Below are 22,292 nucleotides of genomic sequence, written 5' to 3'. Positions count from 1 at the left end.
TTAAAGGCAGAGAAGGCAGTGTAGACAAGTTAATTATTTTTTTTGGTTTGGTTTGGTTTGGTTTTGCATAAGGTCACAATCAGGCTTGGCACTGACAATGAACTCCACAACACACTAGAGTGGAATGAGAACTGGACCTGCAGTCAGAAGACCAGAATTCACATCCCAACTCTGATGCTCACTTATTGTCCAACTATGGGCAAGTCACTTCACCTCTGAGCCTGTTTTCTCCACTTTTAACTGTACTTGTTTTGTTGACCTAGAATCATAGATCTAAGAATCAGAAGGGACCCCTGAGGTCAGTTAGTCCAACCCCTCATTTTTTCCAGTTGTGGAAACTGAGACCCAGGGAAGTTAAGTGACTTACCAGTGACTTACCCAAGGTCACACAGGTAGTATTGGAAAAGGATTTGAGCCCAGGTCATCTGTCTCCAGAGTGTCTGGCGCTCTTTTCACCGCCTCCTTACAGGTTTTTGGTAAGGAAAATACTTTGGAAATATTTAAGTGATATACAGAGTACAAATTATATTTATGCCATGAGTCGTGGTGCCCTCTCCTCTTTAGTGGGAGATGCTGTCAGGGTACTCTTTAGGGAAGGGAAAAGCACACTTACCCAAAGCGGTGTTAAGAATAAGAAGTTAATGCTTTAAAGATACCCTCTCCAGCCTCTTACCTTTTTTTTTTTTTTAATTTCTCTCAAAGGACTTTCTTGCTGTGTTTACCTCCACTGAGATGCTACACCAGAATATGCTAGTAGATCAAGAAACAGTTCCTGTGAAGTCTTCTGAGGGATGAAGAATAGGTTACTAGTTAAGTTATTAGTCTATCAAGTTTGTCCCCACCCTACCTTACCCTAACCTCCACCCCCTCATCCCTTCACCTTTAGGGCCTCATAAAATGATCCATATAAGTTGACTGTTCTGGGTAGTCTACCTCTGGGTAAACAAAACTGAGTGTTGTCCACAAAACCCCTCCAAATCTTAGTTGTGCAAAACAACTTTTGGCAGAAACCATTCCCCATACAAACACCAAAAGGGTTCAAACTCTAGGGATCCCTAAAATTAAGAGCTGAGGAATCATTCTAGTTATCTTGAGTGTCGAAAATGGAATCCTCTTGAGGACCAGTTAGGTGAATAGAACCCTCTGGAAAACCATGAAGCTTAGGGGGAACTGGGGAGGGAGGGTGGAGAGAAGTGCTTTAAGAAAAAAAAAAAACCCAAAACCTCTCCCCTCACCAGCAACAAAAAATTTTGGATACATCAGGGCTTGGCCCTTATCCTAGACACTCTCCCAAGACACCAAGTCAACACCCTGGTCTCTCAGGATTTAAAAGGAAGTCAAAGATGAGAGATAAGAGCTTCCTATCAAACTTCCACTTCCAGGTCCAGTCCCTGAGGGGAGTTACAGAACCTTGGAAATAGGTCTTCTCTGTAAATGGTCTCCTCATTGGTGCCTATTGTTACCATAGAAACAAAACAGTATCTCCTCCCCTCCCCCCTCCACACCCGGCATTGCCTGGACAACTCTTTCACAAAGAGGTTTTCAAATCACTCCAATCTAGGGCAGCCTGTCATTGTCCAGTGGTCACAATTCTGTGCTACACACACAGACGGTCTAGTTTTTTGTCTGTTTGTTTTTAAATCATCAGCTTTGGCACACAGCAGAAGAGAGAAAGAAATAGTGCAGAAACCGTAGGGCTTGAATAAGCCCTGGGTAACTCAAATGGGGGTCGGTGTAGATTTCCAGAGGAAGGTGCTAAAATCTCAGAAATTTAAAGACAGAAGGAAGGAAACATGGGGATTTAACCTTATTTTAGGAATGAGGAACAGTCCCAGAGAAAGGAAGTCTCTTGATTTCCATTCCAGTGTGATTTCTAGTAAATAATGTTGCTTTTCTCCATCCTTACTAACTTCCAATTATCTTGTAAGAATATTTTAACTTAACTAGGCCTAATTTGGGGGGGACTAAACTAATTGCAGGGCCTAATCTTATTGGAGGACTAATCTGGGGATTTTTGACTCACTGGCTATCTGACTGCTATTAATTTAATATGGGCCATTTAAAAATTTCCCCCACTGGGGGCAGCTAGGTGTCGCAGTGGATAAAGCACTGGCCCTGGATTCAGGAGGACCTGAGTTCAAGTCTGGTCTCAGACACTTGACATTTGCTAGCTGTGTGACCCTGGGCAAGTCACTTAACTCTCACTGCCTCACCAAAATAAACCAAACCAAAAAAAACAAAACAAAACAACAACAAATTTCCCCCACTGCTCTGCTCCCAAATTGATAAGCAAAAGATTAAGAAGCCTCTTAATTAAATAATCAAAGCAGAATTTATAAAAATCAATGTAAATGATAAGGGTAAAGAAATGCAAATTGTACAACCTGTCTCCTTTTAATATAATAAGGGCCTTTACGGCCTCTTGCCTTAAGGTATGCTCCAGCTTTCTCCAACTTTCACTCTTTTTCTCCTTCACTCTGGCTCCCCTGCTTCACTTTTACTGCTCTCTCATTACTGTAGCACTGAACCCCTGAAAAGACCCTTACTCCATACTGCTCCTTCCTCTGTCTGTCTCCTCTCTTACTGTCTTCTTAATCTTCTGGCCTCATTGCATCCTCCTAGTCCTCTGTTGTCCCCCCCTTCCCTGTCCCGCTAGCTCCCCTGTATATATGTTCCTTCTCTCCCCTCAAACCTCGGGCTCTCTGCGCCCCTGCACACACCAAGCTAATCTGCCGGCTGCACTAGGGCTGTGCCCAGTGGGGCTCAAGGGGCTCGTGCCCCCTGCTGTGTGCCTGGTACCTCTGCATGGGCTATGCCAGGGCCTGGCAAGCTTGGGATCTCTGGGGCAGCTCTCCTCAGGGCATAGAGAGCTAAGGCTTCTTCTTCTTCCACCCCCTCCCCCGCCCCCCAGCCATCTGACCTGGTGTCCTGAAAAGCCCACAGGGCTTTTTTGGCTCAGCTGAAGTGGAGGGGGAGGGGCACCAGCCCCTCACACAGAAAACCCCTTGAGAGCTTAAGGCTTTTTAATCTCAGCCCAAAGGCAGGGTCCCCAAATCAAAATAAATTCCCACAATCTTCCGATGCAAGATTATCCCATAGAAAAGACATTCTTTTAGCTCAAGACCTGGATTCTTCTTAGAATATAAGTCCCCTTGGGATAGGTAATACGTCACTGAGGTAAATTGTGTGTTTTAAAAAATTTCACTCCTATGTTTTATGAATTAAATGCTATTGCACCTGTTTTGGCAGTAAACATTTATTATTAATTAATATCATATACCAGTAAAGAACTGACCATGTAGCAGTTAGCACAAGCAGGAGAAAAGCCCCAGAAGACCTATGAAATCTCTCAGAGAGACAGCACACGGTCTCAGCGAGAGTTCAGAAGACCTATAAAACCTACACTGTTCTAAGAGCTGTCCAGAGAGAGTCAAACGCAAGCCAAGAGAGCCAAGAGCAGAGAGTGTGTTCTGAGAGAGAGCCGTGCACCAGCCAAGAGAAAGTGAGCCAAGAGAGCCAAGAGCAGAGAGTGTGTTCTGAGAGAGAGCTGTGCACCAGCCAAGAGAAGTGAGCCAAGAGAGCCAAGAGCAGAGAGTGTGTTCTGAGAGAGAGCCGTGCACCAGCCAAGAGAAAGTGAGCCAAGAGGGAGACCTTGGTGTGGCCAAGGGTTTTATCCTCTTGATAGAGGTGGGTCATTATACATTGATCAAAGCTAATTGGTTAGCAACCTGGTAATGGCTAAGAAATAGAGAGGCAGATCAGTGGAATAGAATAGGTACAAATTACACCACAGTAAATTACTATGATAGTGCCTTATTGGCTTTTTGTACCCCTTTTACCATTAGGCCTTGTCTGTTTCTTTTCTTTTTTTTTTTTTGCAGGGCAATGAGGGTTAAGTGACTTGCCCAGGGTCACACAGCTAGTAAGTGTCAAGTGTCTGAGGTCGGACTTGAACTCAGGTACTCCTGAATCCAGGGCTGGTGCTTTATCCACTGCGCCATCTAGCTGCCCCTGTCTGTTTCTTAAAGTATTATTTTCATCAGTATTTTGTGTGTGTGTATGTGTCTTTTACCAAGCTGTTGATTCTTATTTCATGATTTTCTTGTGTAACTCTTATTTCTCTTCCCAATTTTTCCTCTACCTTTCTTATTTGATTTTCAAAATTGTATTTGAGTTCTTCCATGGCCTGAGACCAGTTTATATTTTTCTTGGAGGCTTTGGATGTAAGAGCTTTGACTTTGTTATCTTCTTCTGAGTGTGTGTTTTGATCTTCCTTGTCACTTGCTATGATCAGAATTTTTTTCTTTTGTTTGCTTATTTTCCAGTCTATTTCTGGAAGCAGGGTTCTGCTTCCTGGGTGAAGGGTGCACTCTCCCAAGCTTCAGGGGTTTTGTGCTCCTATTTTCATAGATACCATAAGTTTTTAGTTATTCCAAGGTGGTATGATCTAAGAAAAGGTGTGTTTACTACTTTCCTGACCTGTGATATGCTCTGTGGGCAGTCCAAAGCACTCTTTTCTACCCTGGAACTGTGATGAGGGTCCCTGCTCCACCGCAGTCTGAAGCTCTGATGTGCTACTGCTCCTCTTCACTTTGGTACTGCCACCCAGGACAGACCCAGATCTGAGTATGAGCAAAGGAAAAGAGCGCTGTATTTTGTAAAATTATTGCTACTATTGTACTTTATAAAGTAATTGATTGCTATTTATATATTAATGGCTATTATACCAGTTTGGGCAGTAAGCATTTATTATTAATTCATAGTATATATCAGTAAAGTATGACCGAGCGTCTCCCTCACTTCTCAAAGTCTCAGACCTTCATACCTATATAGTTGTAAGAGGAAGAGAGTACACCAAGGGAGCTGGTAAAGAGAGAGATCCTGGGGAGCAACTAGGTGGCGCAGTGGATAGAGCACCGGCCCTGGATTCAGGAGGACCTGAGTTCAATTCCAGCCTCAGACACTTAACACTTACTAGCTGTGTGACCCTGGGCAAGTCACTTAACCCCGACTGCCTCTCAAAAAAGAGAGAGAGAGAGAGAGAGAGATCCTGGCACAGCCAAGGGTTTTATCCTTTTTTGATAGAGGCGGGTCATTTTACACTGATCAAAGTTACTTGGTTAGCATCATTCAATTCCACTGATTGACATGACTTGAGGGTGGTCTACATTAAAATGAACTCTAGAAATGACATCAGGGAGAAGAATGTAAAAGACCCTCCTCAAGTTCCTTAAGGGAAAGTCCATTATCTAAATGTGGTCCTTCACTGAGCTAGATACAAGAGTCTATCTTCATTTCTTCTTTTCTCTTAGGTTTGTCCCAGGCAAGAGCTAAACTTTCTGGAGTGGAGGGGGGTGGGGGGGGGGAGAGAAAGGACTGAGGAACTGATCTCTGGTCCCCCAAGAAATTTATTATTAATAATTATTTTCTCACAGTTGAGTAGGAATTTGTTAGATCCATTTTCTTGAGAGCAGGAAACTAAATCCATGCAAAGGTGGTGTGATAGGACAGCTTTAAAAGAGGTGACAAGCTGAAGGCTGTGCCAACTTCCAGAAGACAAGAGGCCCTGAGAGCTGTGGGATTATGCTTCTAGAGCTTCCTTTGGCGTTGGGGACAGCTGGGAGTGGAGTGAATGTTTTCTCGAGGCACTTGTCTCTGAGCCGCTGTCTCTAAATGGGTTCAGGCACTGACTGCAGTGCCCTCTGGTGTCATTTTTTAATACTTCTCAGGATCCAAGAATTTGTCTTGAGTGGTGTGGTCTCCACTCCAGAACCGACAAGGGAATCAGAAGACCCGGCTTCATCCTCCTCCTTACTTGACACAATACCTACGTGATCACGGGCAATTCAACTGAGTCAATTCCTGCTACTCCACCAATGTGGCTCATGTCCCTCATTAAGTGTAAACCATAGTGATAACTCCCTGTAATGCTTCCTTTTGGTAAATAGGATACAGCAAGATAAGCAAGTGTCTGAGACAGATGATTCAGTGGACACACTTAAGTGGACACACTCATGCTCAAGTTGCTGTCTGGTAGGTCATATCCAATTATATGTGCAAATGGTAAAAGGTTTAATTTGCCAGATGGGAGCCTAGCTTGCCTAGTAAGTGAGGGCACAAATAGGAAACAAAGCAGCTTTATAGATGGATAAACAAGAACAAAGAGAGCTGATGCTTTTCCAAAACAATGTAACATTAGCAGTGCCACCATCCATGGACACATATGCACAGCTCACATTTCTTTTGAGCTACTACAATTCCGCTTCACTCATGGAGCACGGCACCTACTTTGATGTGGGAATGCCAAGCTGGGTGGGTCCTCACCAGTGTCTCCCATCTCATGCAATCAATTCCAAAGTTCCTCAGAGAGACTTTGAGAGTGTGCTTGTATGGCTTCTTCTGACCTCCATGTGAGCGCTTGTCTCGTGTGAGTTCTCTGAAAAAGTCCTTTAGGCAAATGTATGTTTCACATTTAAACAATGTGGCCCGGCCCATCAGAGTTGAACTCTCTGCAGTAGAGTTTGGATGCTTGGCAGTCCAGCTTGGGAAAGGACCTCAGTGTTTGTCTGGTACCTTATCTGGCCAGGTGATCTTCAGAATCTTCCCAATTTAATTCAAATGGAAGCAATTCAGTTTCCTGGCAGGTGGTGGTATAACTCTCCAGGTTTCACACACAGTGAGGTCAGCACAAGGGCTCTGTAGACCTTCAGTTTGGTAGGAAGCCTAATACTTTCACACTTTCCTTCAGAGCCTCCCCAACACTGAGCTAGCTCTGGCAATACATGTGTTCACTTTATCATCTATGTGGACATGCCTGGAGAGTATACTGCCATGGCAAATGAACTTATCTACAGCACTCAGAATTTCTTCACTTGCTGTAACCAACCAATAGTTTCATGTATATAGATGGTGTGGTGCTGGCTGGGAGAGAACCTGCTTTCTTGGTGTTGTTAGGCCAAAATTAGCACAAGCAGCAGAGAATTTGATCCATACTGTTTTGTATCATAGCCCCAGAGGCTGCATTGAGTGCACAGTCATCTGTGGAAAAAAAGTCACACACTAACTCTTCGTCCCCTTTAGTCTTGGCTTGTAACCTTTTCAAGTTAAATAATTTACCATTGGTGCAGTAGCTGACCTTGATGGTTGTTTTTGTCCATTGAAGGCATCCATAAACATTGCTGAAAATATCATACTAAAGAATGGGAGCAAGCACACGGCCATGTTTTACTCCATTGGTGGACTGGGAAAGAGCTAGAACACGCCCATTATCCAAAACCCGTGCAAGCATGCGCCATGAAACTGACATGCAATATTGATGAACTGGGGGCAGCTAGGTGGTGCAGTGGATAAAAGCACTGGCTCTGGATTTAGGAGGACCTGAGTTCAAATCTGGCCTCAGACACTTGACACTTACTGTGTGACCTTGGGCAAGTCACTTAACCCTCACTGCCCCACAAAAAAACCAAACAAAAATATTTGTGAATTTCTGAAGTCACACTGGCTCTTCTGTAGATGAGTTTTTATTTTATTCCAAGGCATTAGGAGGCCACTGAAGGTTTTTGAGTAGGGGAGAGACATGGTTCAGACCTACATTTTAGGACTAGTGATTTAGCAGTTGTGCAGAGAGTAATAGGAAAGGAGAGCAAATAGAAACAGAAAGGACAATTAGGCAGGCTCATGCAATCGTTGAGGTAAGAAACGATGGCCCTATCCACGGCTGGTAGAAAGTCGTTGAAATACAGTAATTAGCAACAATTTCTTCTTGTCCTCTTCTGGAGTTCTTATGTACCTTCACATTTGTGTGTGTGTGTAAGTATTAAAGGACAGGCAGATGAGTTTAAAGTAAACACATTTTATAATACTATTAATTGGGACTTTTGATTTCATTGGCATAGGAAATTCTCAATATGGAAATTCCTTTCAATGTAGCTCTACAACTCATTTGCAATTTAATAATCTTGGGGCACTTAGAAGTTAGCGACGTACTTATGTTCATTGTCACTGTATTTCAGAAGTGAGATTTGAACCCAGGTCTTCCTGACTGCAAGGCTGGCCCTCCATCCACTAAGCCACAATGGAAAGAAAAGGAGGATACAAGAGAATTAAGAAAGATTATGGAGAGTCAGATGAAATTATTGGAGGTAGAGGGCAAAATCATAACAGGCCTACTCCGCTAATCTTGTAGCTGAATATTATTTAGTTTTTTAATTATAATTTTGTCAGGGGAAGGGTGTGGGACAGTTTCATGCTATTTTTCCTTGGGAAGGGTTGAGACAAAAGATAGTTAAGGCTTCCAGAGGTTTAGTAGACCTAAGATAAAGATAATAATGATAACAGCTAATATTCATTAGTACTAGGCTTGCAAAAAGTTTTACTACCTTATTTTTTTTGGGGGGGGACAATGAGGGGTAAGTGTCTTGCCTAAGGTCACCCAGCTAGTAAGTATAAAGGGTCTGAGGCTGGATTTGAACTCAAGTCCTCCTGAATCCAGAGCCAGAGCTCTATCCACTATGCTGCCTAGCTGCCCCCTACCTTATTTGTTAAAACAATCTTGTAAGGTAGGTTTTACAACAGGTAAGTTGCTAGTAGATGTGGTACTGATAAACATTGCTGTTGCCCCCTTCTCACCTTCCTCTAGGGCTTGGAACCTTTCTTGAGTGCCCTGTAGGCCCTTTCTATCCAAGCCCCAATTTACCCCAATGGAAATCTCTTTGCTCAGATACATATTCTGTCTACATTTTCTGGAACATCAGTTATTGTTTTAAAGACTTTAATTATTTTGGTTCTGTTCACCTAACTGATCCTCAATGTCCTCCAAAAGAAATTCTAATTTTTTAGTAATAAAGCATCTGAAGAAGACAGTTTTCATGAACAGAACTACTACCAGACTTGATTCCTGATCCATTAATTGCTCTTCACTAACTGCACACAACTTTATTCAGGACTACTCAGCTTGTTCTAGATCTAAAGCACAGCTAATGCTCTAAAACCACTGACCTTTGCTCACCTCTATATTGAGCTTTCTTCATCTCGTCTCATTGTCCTGTGACCACAATGTATGGCTACTTTTCTCTCCTCTTTGCTAGCTAAATCTGATCTTCCAGGCCCATCAATCAACATATACTATATACCATCCTTGCTGGCTGCTCATTTCTGATGACTTCAAGTTAAAAGGCTATAGGCATTCTGAATAGCAAGTAATTGTTGTAGGTTTGAAGAAGCTTTATGGAGGAGATACAAGTTGATCTGGGTGTGGAAATGATGTTTAGAATTTAAATATGTGAAATAGACAATAAAACTATAATAGATGGGGATTCCAGTGTATCTCTCTCAGACTTCAACAAATTCAATCAGAAGGTAAACAAGAAGCGAAGGGCCAAATATGACTTTATAAAAGTTACACATGATTTGTCTATTGTTGAATGGGAACATAAAGGAATACATATTTCTCAGCTGTGCATGGCATCTTTATAGAAGCTATGCACCTGGGCATAAATGCCCATATAAATATCAGCCATAGAACATAGAAAAGAATTTGAATAAGTGGGAGAAATGGGTGTTAGGTATCATAGGCTAAGGGAATAACATGTTGCTTTTGGGGGACTTTAAGGAAACTGGTTTGATCAAAACAAAAGATAGCATAATCTGGTTGCAGTATGTAATAGCTATTATAGGTACTTGGGAAAGGAGGTAACCATGATGAAAATAGCATTTTAGAAAGACTAGTTTCACAATGATATGTAGGGTTAATTAGCAAGTAGATGGAAATAAGGGGAAATTGCTGGTAGAGAGAACGGGTAAGGGTCTTTAACAAGAATCTAGGTATGCTGCTAGGTATATATCTATATATATCTATATATATCTATCAAAGACATCCCCCCAAAGAGAAAAAGACCTATTTGTACAAAAATATTTGTAGCAGCTCTTTTTGTTGTGGCTAAGAATTGGAAATCAAAGGAATGCCCATCAACTGGGGGAATGGCTAAACAAGCTATGGTATATGATGATGATGGAATATTATTGTGCTATAAGAAATGACAAGCAGTATGATTTCAGAAAGGGCTGGAAAGACTTGTATGAAGTGGTGTACAGTAAAGTGAGCAGAACCAAGAGAACATTGTACACAGAGACAGCAATACTGTTTGACGAAGAACTGTGAATGACTTAGCTTTTCTCAGCAATACAATGATCTTAGACAATCCTAAAGGATTATTGATGAAACATACTATCCACCTCCAAAGAAAAAACTGATATTGATTGAACATAGACTGAAGCATGCCATTTTCACTCATTTTTTCTTTTATTTTCTTGTACAAAATGACTAATATGGTAATGTTTTACATAATTGCACATGTATAACCCATATCTCCACTTTAAGGAGGGATGAGGGGAGGGAGGGAAAGAGGGATAAAATTTGGAACTCAGCTATGTATAAAAATGTTTTTTGTTTTTTTTTTAAAGAACCTAGGTGTGAGGTATTGAAAGCCTAGACTAGGGAAGTGAGAATCAAGAAGTGGTTAGGATTTCCCACTATATGGGTTTAAAATATAGTGTCATAGTAATAGAATTTGAATAAAATAATTTGAATTTCTGTCTATAAATTTATCTGTTTCCCTCACTCATTTGTTGGTGAAGGAATTAGAAAAGTGGAATAGATAAAAAAACTGACTATTCATTTATAGGAAACAATACTGTGTGGTTGCAATGGTGTGTAGTGGGAAGAGCATGAGACTTGGAATCAGGGAGACGTGTTAAAAACTCACCTCCTAGACTCACTAGTTTATTCCAAGTCTTATTTCTTTCATCTGTAAAATGGGGTTAATACTTCTAGTATCCATTTCGAAGACTTGAATGAGTAAATCTGTAAAGTATAAAGTTGTTTTTAAAAAAATTATGATCGGGGCAGCTAGGTGGCACAGTGGATAGAGCACTGGCCCTCAGTTCAGGTCTGGCCTCAGACACTTGACACTTAATAGCTGTGTGACGCCCTTGGCAAGTCACTTATCCCAACTGCCTCACCAAACAATTAAAAAAAATTATGATCCTGTTTAAATTCATTAGGGAAATTTTAGAGGTCTGTCTGAAGGAAAAATGGAGATCTTTGATTACAGGCTAAGGAGTTTGGTTTTTATCCAGTTGACAAGTTATTTTTGCTTATGAAAGGCAACTCAAACAAAACAGTTAATTAGGAAGATTCCATAGGCAGTTGTATGAAGGAGAAGTTGGCATGAGGAGAACCTAGAGGTAAGGAAAACCAGTGAGGAGGTGATTCTAATCAGGAGAGAAACAATAGGGGATATAGGAGAGAAACAATAAGGGGATAATCATTCAACACTTATTAAAAACATCTACTATGGCAAGAAATGTGACAGAAGGGAGTGAGATTATCTTTGCCCTTAAGAAGTTCACAATGCGAGGGCAGCTAGGTGGCACAGTGAACACTTACTAGCTGTGTGACCCCGGGCAAGTCACTTAACCCTCATTGCCCCTAAAAAAAAAAAAAGTTCACAATGTAATGGAATTCTTGGCTCTTACTCTACTTTTGTAACCTGAGGTCAAGATGCTTAATTTTTCTGGAGCAATTTCCCTAAAACTATAAAATGAAGAGATTGGACTAGAATAGCTCTAAGGGTGGCATTTAGCTCTGGATCTATGACCCTAAGACTCAGATGTGCACAAAGTGGTTACAAAAGAAATACAAATTGGAACGTAAAATGCAAAAGAGGTGGAGAGTATAGAAAACAGACCCTGTGCCTTTATGTCAACATATGCTGTTACCGTGGAATGAATCTTGACGTAAGATGTAGAATATGAAATTAAAGCAGGAGCTACTTGTGGAACTAAAATTCACTTTCCTTTACTTTCCACACTAATGGCTTAAAACAAATAGCCACATTAAGGGCCTATCAAATGAGGCCCTTCAGAAAGGGCCTAATTGATAAAATTATTACCACTAAAAATATACAGGGGCACAGGCCGACAAGATCTTTTGTCTCCTATCCCGCCCAAATCCAAATGAAGACTACACTATAGGTGAGCTCAATTTGTGACTCACTGAGATACTTTAGTCCAAATACAGGCATTTTCAGTGAAATACATTTATAAATACCCTGAATTTACAAAGCACCCTTTTTCCCCCAAAGAGTTTTCATTTTCTTTTCAAAAAATTTTCCCCAAGTGGGTAGGAGATGTCAATCCCAGTTTTTAGATTTCTATTTCAGAAGCACACAACATTGAGTGATTTGTCCATCTTCTCCTGATTCATTTGTTGGTGGGGGCAGCAGAGCTCCTTATTAATCCAAAGCCTTTCCGGTAGACCATTTCCCCCTCAAATTGGGTAGCTTATGTGGGGGTAGGAGAGGTGATTGCAGCAAAGAGAAATGGGGGAAAACTTTTAATATCCAAACCAATTATAAACAGAAAGACAAATACCTGTGATAAAATCAGAGCAGAACAAGTGAACTTAAAAAGGAAGTTGTATATGTTTATTATCTTTTTTACATGCCATAAATAAAGTCAAATGCACAAAGCTGTCCGACAAAAACCCACATTCCTCAACATCAGACCATGTTCAGCCATCCCTTGTTCACCACACTCTAGGTTGCAGTCATTCCTGCATACACAAATGCATTTCACTGCTGTGCTGGACAGGGGGGAATACATGTATACATTTGCTATCCAAGGAGAGATGCTCAGACTTTAAAACCAGACACAGAGAATGCACGCATCCTTTCATTTGTCAGAACTAATACTTGAATATTGTCTTAAGCACAGATTTGAGGGAGTCAGCTCTCAGTAAGCCTCTTTCAGTGTTTCCTCTCTCAAATTGTGCACCTTCAAGCCAGATTTGTGTTGGAATGTATGGCAGTCAAACCAGGTGCTTATGCTGCTCCAATATTGTCATTAACTTTTCTCCAGAATCTTTAAAGTTAGGAGAGGCCACTTTTTATGTTGAGTTTAGGTAGTGAACCTATTTGTTAATAGGAACTACTTCTACTCAAGAGGTAAAGACACAGAAAACCTCCCTGAAGGCTAGGAAGAAAGAAAAGAAAAAAGTTTGGTTTTTGACATTGGTCTCTTAAGTCCAACATGGAAATTGTGAAAACAGCAAAAAATATCTGAATGGTAACAGCAGCATGACAGACGGACAAGTCTAGGAGGCTGTCTTGCCACTGAAAACCCATCTTGTCACAAGATCCCGATGCGGTGCTGATTCTCAGACTGTGTATCATGATAACCTTTGACTGGCTTCTGTAATTTTTCCACCTGACTTCTTACACAGATCCACTTCTTACTTAATGACCAACACAGACTGGTATTCAATCCCTCTGGCTGAATGCCGACATTCAGCTCAGTCTCTCTTCAACCAAACCTTTGATTACTTGGCTGCTAATTAAGCTAATTGTTGACTACTAACTAGAGATCATTACGGGGGTAGTTAAGGGGGAGAAGAAAAGGTCCCTATAAATTCAAATTTCCTTAATATAGAACACTTCAAAATCTAGCTAAGTCTGTCATATTTATGTAATAGACAACAGAAATCTGACATTTGACACTCTGTGTGGTTTTCTGGCTCACGTGCCAATCTACTCATCTGATGCTTCACTTTTTGAAGCCTCTCAGAAACCATAAATACCCTAGCAAAAGGACACACTAGAAATCTGGTTCATTTGAGGGAAAAGAAAAAAAAAATTTTGACCATAAAGAAGGCAAGAAGTACACATAATTACTTTAAGTAACACAAATTCAAATGCCCTTTTTTAAAAATGGAGGGTTTCCCCCTCTATAAATTAAGTAACTAGGATTTTTCTTTTAACATCCCTCACACTTTGGGGATGTGCTTCTATCAGTTTCTTTATGCCCATTTTTGGGATTCCTTTCAGGGCAATGAGGGTTAAGTGACTTGCCCAGGGTTACCCAGCTAGTAAGTGTCATGTGTCTAAGGCTGAATTTGAACTCAGGTCCTCCTGAATCCAGGGCCAGTGCTCTATCCACTGCACCACCTAGCTGCCCCCTGACTACTTTTTAGGCACAAGATAGAAGGAAGAGGAAGTTGTCCTGACTTTTTTTTTTTCGTGTCACTTAGAAAATTTGAAGTTGTATCAAAACATGCCACAAAAATACTGAAAGGACTGAAAACTCATGATTGACAATGTATAAGTATTAGTTGGGGTTTTTTTTGACCTATATACGATTTGAGGTTTTTACACTCACAGCTGAGTCCACAGCTCCTCAAAAGTTGGGAAGGGGCCTGTGGCAGTTGCTGACAATCAGGTTAATTACAGGTCCCATGGACAGCATAATTATCCTAGGCAAAACATTCACCCCACAAAAGCCCTCTTTCCACCACGTCAGGGTTGTCAACAAAATTAACCCATATAAAAGAGGCAAAGTGGTAAGATCTAGGCAAGTCAGCACCAAAGAGATTTGTGCTTTCCCATCTGGAAACAAGAAAGAAGTCACTTCATCTTGTTTTTTTTTTAATCGACTGTGTGTCTTGGGTGGTTCCCTTTATTTTCAAACTGTCCTATTCAAATCATGCTACTGTAATATATGGAGGTGCAGGAGTTATTCAGTAGTCCTGGGGAAAACAACCTACCTCTTCCTGTCACAACTTTGCATTCTATTTTGGTATCTGAAACCCAATACCAAAGGGTCTGTTGATGCTGATAAAGGGAACACATTTGGAAGGGTAAAGGCAACATGCCTTAGCAGGCTTCAATTGATCTATCCTTTAAAAACCTTATTCTTGGAGAAAGAGATAGATATCACTGAGCAGACACAGCAGAACAACTTTCTGCTTGGTCTTTATTTTGTGTTACACTCTTCCTTTAGATTGAATAAAATTAACACACAACCCCAAAGTAAGCACCTGGGTGTTTCTTCAGTTTCTAACAATTCAATGTGCCTGAGAATTTCTTTGTGCAAATATAGGTATTCTTCCATTAAAAATATGCATAGCCCACTCGGGAAAGATTCCTTTCCAAAGTTGCAACAAACTTTTTTTTTTTCCTTTTTTTTTCCTTTTTAGGGCAATGAGGGTTAAGTGACTTGCCCAGGGTCACACAGCTAGTAAGTGTTAAGTGTCTGAGGCCGGGTTTGAACTCAGGTACTCCTGAATCCAGGGCCAGTGCTTTATCCACTGCACCACCTAGCTGCCCCACAACAAACTTTTATTAAAAAAAAAAATACAACATCCTCCAGTTCCTATGGATTGCACATTTTCTTTACACTCTTCCCAGCCTCCAAGGAGACCTGAGACACACATAATTATGTCCATATGTCTTGACCATTGCACTCCTCCAAAAGGAAATTCTGGTAATAGATTTCATTGGCTCCAGTTTACTAAGCTTGCTAAAGTAGAAAAAGAAAATAATAAAGAAATCCCTAAGAGCATTGGTTTTTTGCATAGTACAAAAATACAAAATTTTTAAAAACTGCAAAGGTGGCTGCAAATACAAAAGGAATTTGAATAGTGCTTGTGCTCAGTGTTATTCTCCTATTTGCTTGGTGGACATGAGGCAGAAAGAAGCAAGGGCTTCTTCTGATCTGAAGAAAAGGTAAAATTTCTAGTTTTTTTTTTTCAACTGTGAAAATAGCAGGTGACAGACACACTTATAACTAAATATTAAGTGGGGGAAAATGTATGAAATTTCTCACTGCTGTTAAGTAACAGCCTGAACTTGTCACTTTAATCCCTGGTTTGGGCACCAGCCTTGAAAAAAAGAATGGATTTCCCAATGACATTGTAAGTGGCTGTCATTTTCTGCCTCTACAAATGGGACTCTTTCCTGCTTGTTATTCTCAGCGGGAAAAGGATGAGAACACAAGTCCCCAATGTATTTCGCATATGCTCTACTATTAAAGAATTTTACTTTTACTTGATCTTTTTTTTTTTTTTTGGTTTAAGTCAAGAAACCCTGAGGTTCCGGGAGTGCTCTCTGTTTCTTCCTTTCTAATACCTGTATCCATCCCTTTTGCTCTACATTTCTCAGTTATAAGTGCTCACACCCTAGGCCTTTTCACCATACTCCTCTTCATCACCCTTCTTTTCCTTTCTCACATCCACAACCCTTTTGCAACTTTCTTTTTCCTTCAGATTACACTACTTTGACCACTCTGAGTTTATCCTTCATATGCAAATTCAGTCTTCCTTCAAGATGGCCATTTTGGGGGAGGATGTGCAAACTGGGGCTCCGAAGCCACCCATCATGACGGGAAGACTCTGGTTCCTCCTGAGTCCACCCAAAAGATTACTACTTGCATTTAAAAAGGCAGCAGAGTCTGGTCTTCGCAGACCAATTTCTATCCCTTGATTTTTTCCATTTTCCTTCATCTCTGGGGTCTTGATGACCCTGGCTATTCCAAGTCTCTTTAATCTGTCCACCAGATTCATTTTCAACTGGCCAATATCTGGAGGGTTCTTGGAAGGCCTCAAGCCGTACATCTCCTGTAGGAATGTTTCAGCTGGTCGGGAGGCAAGAAAGTTCTCAGACAGATAGGCCCGGGGTTCAAAAGGCAAAGGAGAAGGACAAGGTGAATGGGATGGAGAATTTGGTGGGGTAGAGGGAATGGCTGGGACTTTAGTGGTTGGTAGGAGGAGAGGGTTCTCCGAAATAGGGCTGTGGTATACTTTAGCAGAAATGCCTCGTTCTTGCAGGAGTTTGGCCAGACTCATGGTGCTGCTGCAGGTGGTGGTTGAGTCTCGTCGGCTGCTGATAGATTCCCCAATGCTGAGCCTGTAGGACAGGGCAGGGGAATTCATAGCTGTACTAGGCGTACTGCTTCCAGTACTTCCACAGGATAATGACGGGAACTTGGTGCTAGAAACAAACACAGAGGATTGGCAGCACGATCATTACAATTACTGCAAACATGTCACCTGAGATGTTTACAGGTGCATCTCACTTCATCTTTTAAGTGCAAAAATACGTACTTAAAAAATAATCACACTAACATGCTCTTTCATGGATTTAAAAGGTGAGATGGTCCTTTCCCGTCTAGCTACAAAGAATATAGGTAGGTATTCCTATTTTAAAGTCTAGTACAGTAGATACATGTTGCGTATGTCGATGTAAGAATTATGAGTAATACATAGATATACTGTATGATTTATTAATATTCTTTCAATTAAAATCTTAAGTTCAGCTCAATATTTAAGCTCAAAAATAAAATAAAATCTTCTAGATTTTCTTTTTGAAAACTTTTTTAAAATCTGGACTTAAACACCAAGTAAAATAAACACTTCCATATAAACAGAACAGAAAAAGGGGATTTCCAAAAAACTGAATTTCTTTATGGGCAGCTTGCTTTTCTTTTTAAAAATGAAATTAATTTGGGGCAGCTAGGTGGTGCAGTGGATAGAGCACCGGCCCTGGAGTCAAGAGGACCTGAGTTCAAATCTAGCCTCAGACACGTGACACTTACTAGCTGTGTGACCTTGGACAAGTCACTTAACTGCAACTGCCTCACTGAAAGAAAGAAAGAAAGAAAACAAACAAAAAAAGGAATTAATTCAACATGTAACTTTCAAAGCTGTCCTGCTTTTCTGTGACTTCTTCTGGCCTTCCTTCTGTTTTCTCTGTTTCATTAAAGAAAATAATGACTTTTTTGGGGGAGGGAGGTAACCTCATGCTATGTTTTGGGGAGGAGAGATGTGAAATAGATTAAAAGTATAGTCACGTACACCACTGGACTTAGCTGAATGACCGGGTTGGGAGGTGCTCTAAGCATTGTCCCTAAGGGATACTGTGTTTAATATTTTTATCAATCACTTGGATAAAGGCATGGCATGCTTATCAAGTTTACTGATAATCTAAAACTTAGGGATAGCTCAGAAAGGATATTAGGGAAGAAAAGGATTTTTCTTTGACAGTTTATTAGAATTTTAAAAGGTAAATTCTCGGTTGAACTTAAAATAGCATATTATTATACCATACAACAATTTCAAATTAGAAATCAAAGGTAGCAAAGGAATATACATCAGACAGCCGGGGGGAAAATCCTAACTGCAAAATGCACTTTGGATTTTGAATAATTTTGATCAAGAGCTTGTTTTTTGTTGGGATCTTTTAGAAATGAACAGACAGAACAATTATCCCAAATCTGTCATCAAGATGGAACGGTTTCTAAGGCAAAAGCTTTACCTCCTGAATAATTAGGACATTATGGACTATTTACAAATCAGGAATGTTTCTAAGCTTCATGGAAAAGTATAATTTCACCAGTACTTAATATGTAGAAGTCTTTTTCAGCACCTTAGAACACTTTGAATTTTTAAAATATAAAATGTATAAAATCTATATTCCTTATGCATTTTAATAAACTTGTTAGTACTATATATGACTAGAATATACTTGCATGAGAGGTGTTGTGATATATTTCAAAGTAGATTTTAAAAATAAACACAATAAGAACTTTTTAAACATGGATACTCATATTTGTGTAGTTTTTTTTGAAAGGAATGCCATGTAATGTTTTAGCTAGTTAAGGCCAGATTTCATTGTTTTTGAAGAGAGCATTTATCCAGGAATTAAAAAAAAAAACAAAGATAAAGCCAAAATTAAAAGCAACTTCTCTCTCCAGTACAACAATCTACTAGTTTACACTACCTTTGAAACAAAACACAAACTTTCACTATTACCCTTTTGATAGTGTGTGTGTGTATGTATGTATGTATGTGTGTATGTCTGTCTGTCTGTCTATCTATCTATCTATCTATCTATCTATCTATCTATCTATCTATCTATCTATCTATCTATCTATAGCTCAATAAAAGCCTCACATCTACTTCCCTGCCTCTTCAAAGCTTGCAATGGGAGGAAAAGTTGGAAATTATTAAATTAGGATCCATCAGATATTAAACATAACTCAATGAACAAAGGAGGATATGAGAAGGTGAAGTTTCATCTTGACATTAGTGTTCATTCACAGAAACTGTCAAGAGTTAGAAGCCAGGGGGCAGGTAGGTGGCGTAGTGGATAAAGCACCAGCCCTGGATGCAAGAGTTCAAATCCAGCCTCAGTGTGACCCTAGGCAAGTCACTTAACCCTCATTGCCTCACCAAAAAAAAAAAAAAAAAGTTAGAAGCCAGATGTTGAAAAATAAGAATTAAAAAAGGAGCAGAAAGGTGATAACAGAAAAGGGAAAACACTTTCCTACCTTAGAAAACAATCAAAATGTGGTGGATTAATCATACATGTATAACCTATATCTGATTGTTTGCCACCTCAGGGAGGGGAGGGAGAGAAAGAGGGATAAAAATTGGAACCCAAAACAATAAAATAAAAAAAAAATGCTATGGATTGAAACCTTTGGTCAAAGTTGTGAGGAAATTATAAAACAGCTGGGGAGAGCTGGTGAAGAAAAAGACTCCAGGGTTATCCGAGGACTGCTTGCAGAGTAGATATGCTCTAGATCAGGGCTTCTTAAACTTTTTCCACTTGTCACCCCTTTCACCTGAGAAATTTTTACACAACCCTGGGTATACAGGTATATAAAATAGGTATACATAACCTCTGACTGCTGCCAAATCTTTCATGACTTGAACATTCAGTTACCCAATCCCATACAGGGTCAAGATCCACAGTTTAAGAAGTTTAGCCCTAGATTACTTATAGTGTCCGGTAAAGGAAAAAGGATATAAAGTAGACTATTAAGCACCGAACAGTTGGCTGGAATTGTACTGAATTTTTTTTTTCTAGCATAATTCTGGATTTGTGGCTCAGGGTCTCTTAGAGAAAGCAGTACCTTAATGAAAAAAGAAAACCAATCACAGATTATTAAGACTACTCTTACCTTGGGGTAACCTGAGTGATATCAGAGGGGTGTAATATCCTACAGGTGGTAAAGGTAAAGGTGGAATTTGTGGACGACAGACATTTTCCTGGATTTGAGGCTGTAATATAGGCAAAAATGCAGATTAGGGCACCAAACAGGAAACCAAAATACTAGTTTGGTTACACAAGAGTACAAAATTGCTTTCGTCTTTTCTCATGATGGCTTATGTCTTGTATGTTTACATGCTTAAAGACTAGAGGAACTTAACAAAGTTTTATGTACATGTCACAGTATTGAATGAACAGTAGATTGTTACATCATGTAACAATTTTTACTTGAAATCCAAGTTGGATTAGTCTTATTTTATCAGGTAGTTGAAGTGAACTTGGTTGCCTCAGGTTTTATTCCTCTAGCTGTGGAAAAATTTACTCTGTACTTTAAATATTCCTGGATCAAGATTTTTTTTTGTCTTTTACAAAAGATTGCAGATCAGTAAATATAAAATTCATATTGAAATATAATAATCTCTAAAAGTAATAGCTCTTCCAGCCAAATCACCAACTACATGGCTTGCATCATTTCATACCTAAACAGATCTATCACTATCCAGTGGAATTTTGACAAAGAAAATTAGGTAAGCACTCAGAAAGTCAAGCACATGCAGTTCTGAAGGCTGATACTTATATTCAATAACAAAAGCTCTACGTTACCTGTAAGTGGCACACTTGCTGACGTAAGAGGTGGTAGGAAGATGCCGGGTACTGGCTTTGACGCTGAAGGTTTCCCTTCTTCCTGAAAAGACTGCTGAACCTGAAATGTTATGCCCCCATCTTCATCTTCTTCTAAATCAGAAAGGTGATAAACAGCATCTTCAGGCAATAAAGTAAAGCCTTTTGTAATGACGCCTGGCCGTGGGTCAAGAATGGTGCCCAAGTTTGGTTGTGCAAGCTGCTGCCAGTGATGTAGCGTCTGAGATCCTGAGTGGGAGAAGAGAAGCTTTTAGGGGCATCAATATCCTTTACCTTGGAAGAGAAGCTGGTAGTAAAAACTAATACTGACTCATAAATCACTGTTTTATCTATTTTATGTTTATCTAGATGTGCAAGTTTGTTTCCTCTGATAAAATGCAAGCTTCCTGAGGGCAGGGACTGTGGAATTTCTGACCTAGTGCCTAGTATAGTTACTGGCACATTGTAGGTACTTAATACTTGTTAAATTGATTTAAAAAAATGAAAAAAAGGTGGGAATAGTCTATGTATGGGAAAAAAGGTGGGAATGATTGTAGAAAGACAGATTTCACGTTGGTGGAGCTGAGAATTGGCCTAACCATAAAAAGCAATTTAGAATTATGTACATACCCTTTGAGTCAGAGTTCATATTGCTAGACATAAACCCAAAGGAGATGCTGATTTGAGAAATAATTCAACCAACTCTAGTACATGAACACAACAGAATAGCAACGTGCATCAGAATTCAGAGAAGTGCGGTAAGACGTATGAACTCAAGGGAAGTGAAGCAAGCAGAACCAAATACGACCCAGGTAATGATCATACTAATGTGAATGCAAAGAACTTCCCCCCAAAACAACAAAAACCTGAACATTATCAAATAATGACAACCAAAGTCTGGTCTAGTAGGAGAATGAGAAAATGCACCTCCATGCTTTCTTTGCAGACACAAGAAACTAAGAGCATATAATACTACACATGTCAGATCTGGTTGGTATGTTGCTTAATTCTGCAAAACATTTCCCTACCCCGCTTTTGTTTCTTCTTTGTTACAAGGGATGGATCTCTGGCTAGGGGAGGAGGAAAGGATAGATTAAAAAATTAATGTGATGGGGGCAGGTAGGTGGTGCAGTGGATAGAGCACTGGCCCTGGAGTCAAGAGGACCTGAGTTCAAATCCAGTCTCAGATACTTGACACTTACCAGCTTTGTGACCCTAGGCAAGGCACTTGACCCCAATTGCCTCACCCAAAACAAAAATTAATAGGTTGTAAAAACAAAAAAACATCAATGAAAATAAATTAAGAATACCTCATCTAAGGATATCTAAGTGTATCACCTTATACATAATTTTAAATAATTCTGCACATACAAGACAGCATTTCTTTACCTAATAGTAGCAGTAGCTAGTAATAATAATAATAGTTAGAATTTCTATAGTCCTTACAACATGCTGGGCACGATGCTAAACACTTTACAATTTTTATCTCAGTTGATCTTCACAACAACCCTGCAAGGTAGAGCCCATTATTTTTCCCATTTTATAGATGAGAATATCAAAGGATAAGAACAGGACACCTGCTTCCCTACACATATATACTTTAAGTAGAATCAGAACAGGAAACTGATCTTTAATGAGTTTCAAACAGAGGCTTGATTGAAGGGCTCAAAAGTAACGCTGGAATCAAGTCACCAGAAAAGCCAACATTGTGAGGGATAAAGGTCTCTTTTTCAGGCAGAGTTCCTTTAACAGCAATGACTGAACACAGCATCAATTCCTGGATTG

The 22,292-nt window shown here is 39.9% G+C and overlaps 1 protein-coding gene across 1 annotated transcript in view; it reads right to left on the bottom strand.

The window, feature by feature from the left end:
* Positions 1–12,463: 12,463 nt before the first annotated feature.
* Positions 12,464–22,292, bottom strand: part of TRAK2 (trafficking kinesin protein 2) — a 74,313-nt gene continuing 64,484 nt past the window's right edge. The window contains 3 exon segments of the mRNA XM_043991667.1: positions 12,464–16,823; positions 19,798–19,897; positions 20,490–20,756. Coding sequence (XP_043847602.1) covers positions 16,145–16,823; positions 19,798–19,897; positions 20,490–20,756 — 1,046 coding nt within the window. The 3' untranslated portion in view covers positions 12,464–16,144.

This window comes from Dromiciops gliroides, chromosome 3, assembly GCF_019393635.1.
Source record: "Dromiciops gliroides isolate mDroGli1 chromosome 3, mDroGli1.pri, whole genome shotgun sequence".
Classification (NCBI taxonomy): Eukaryota; Metazoa; Chordata; class Mammalia; order Microbiotheria; family Microbiotheriidae; genus Dromiciops; species Dromiciops gliroides.
This window is presented reverse-complemented; position numbering and strand designations above follow the sequence as displayed.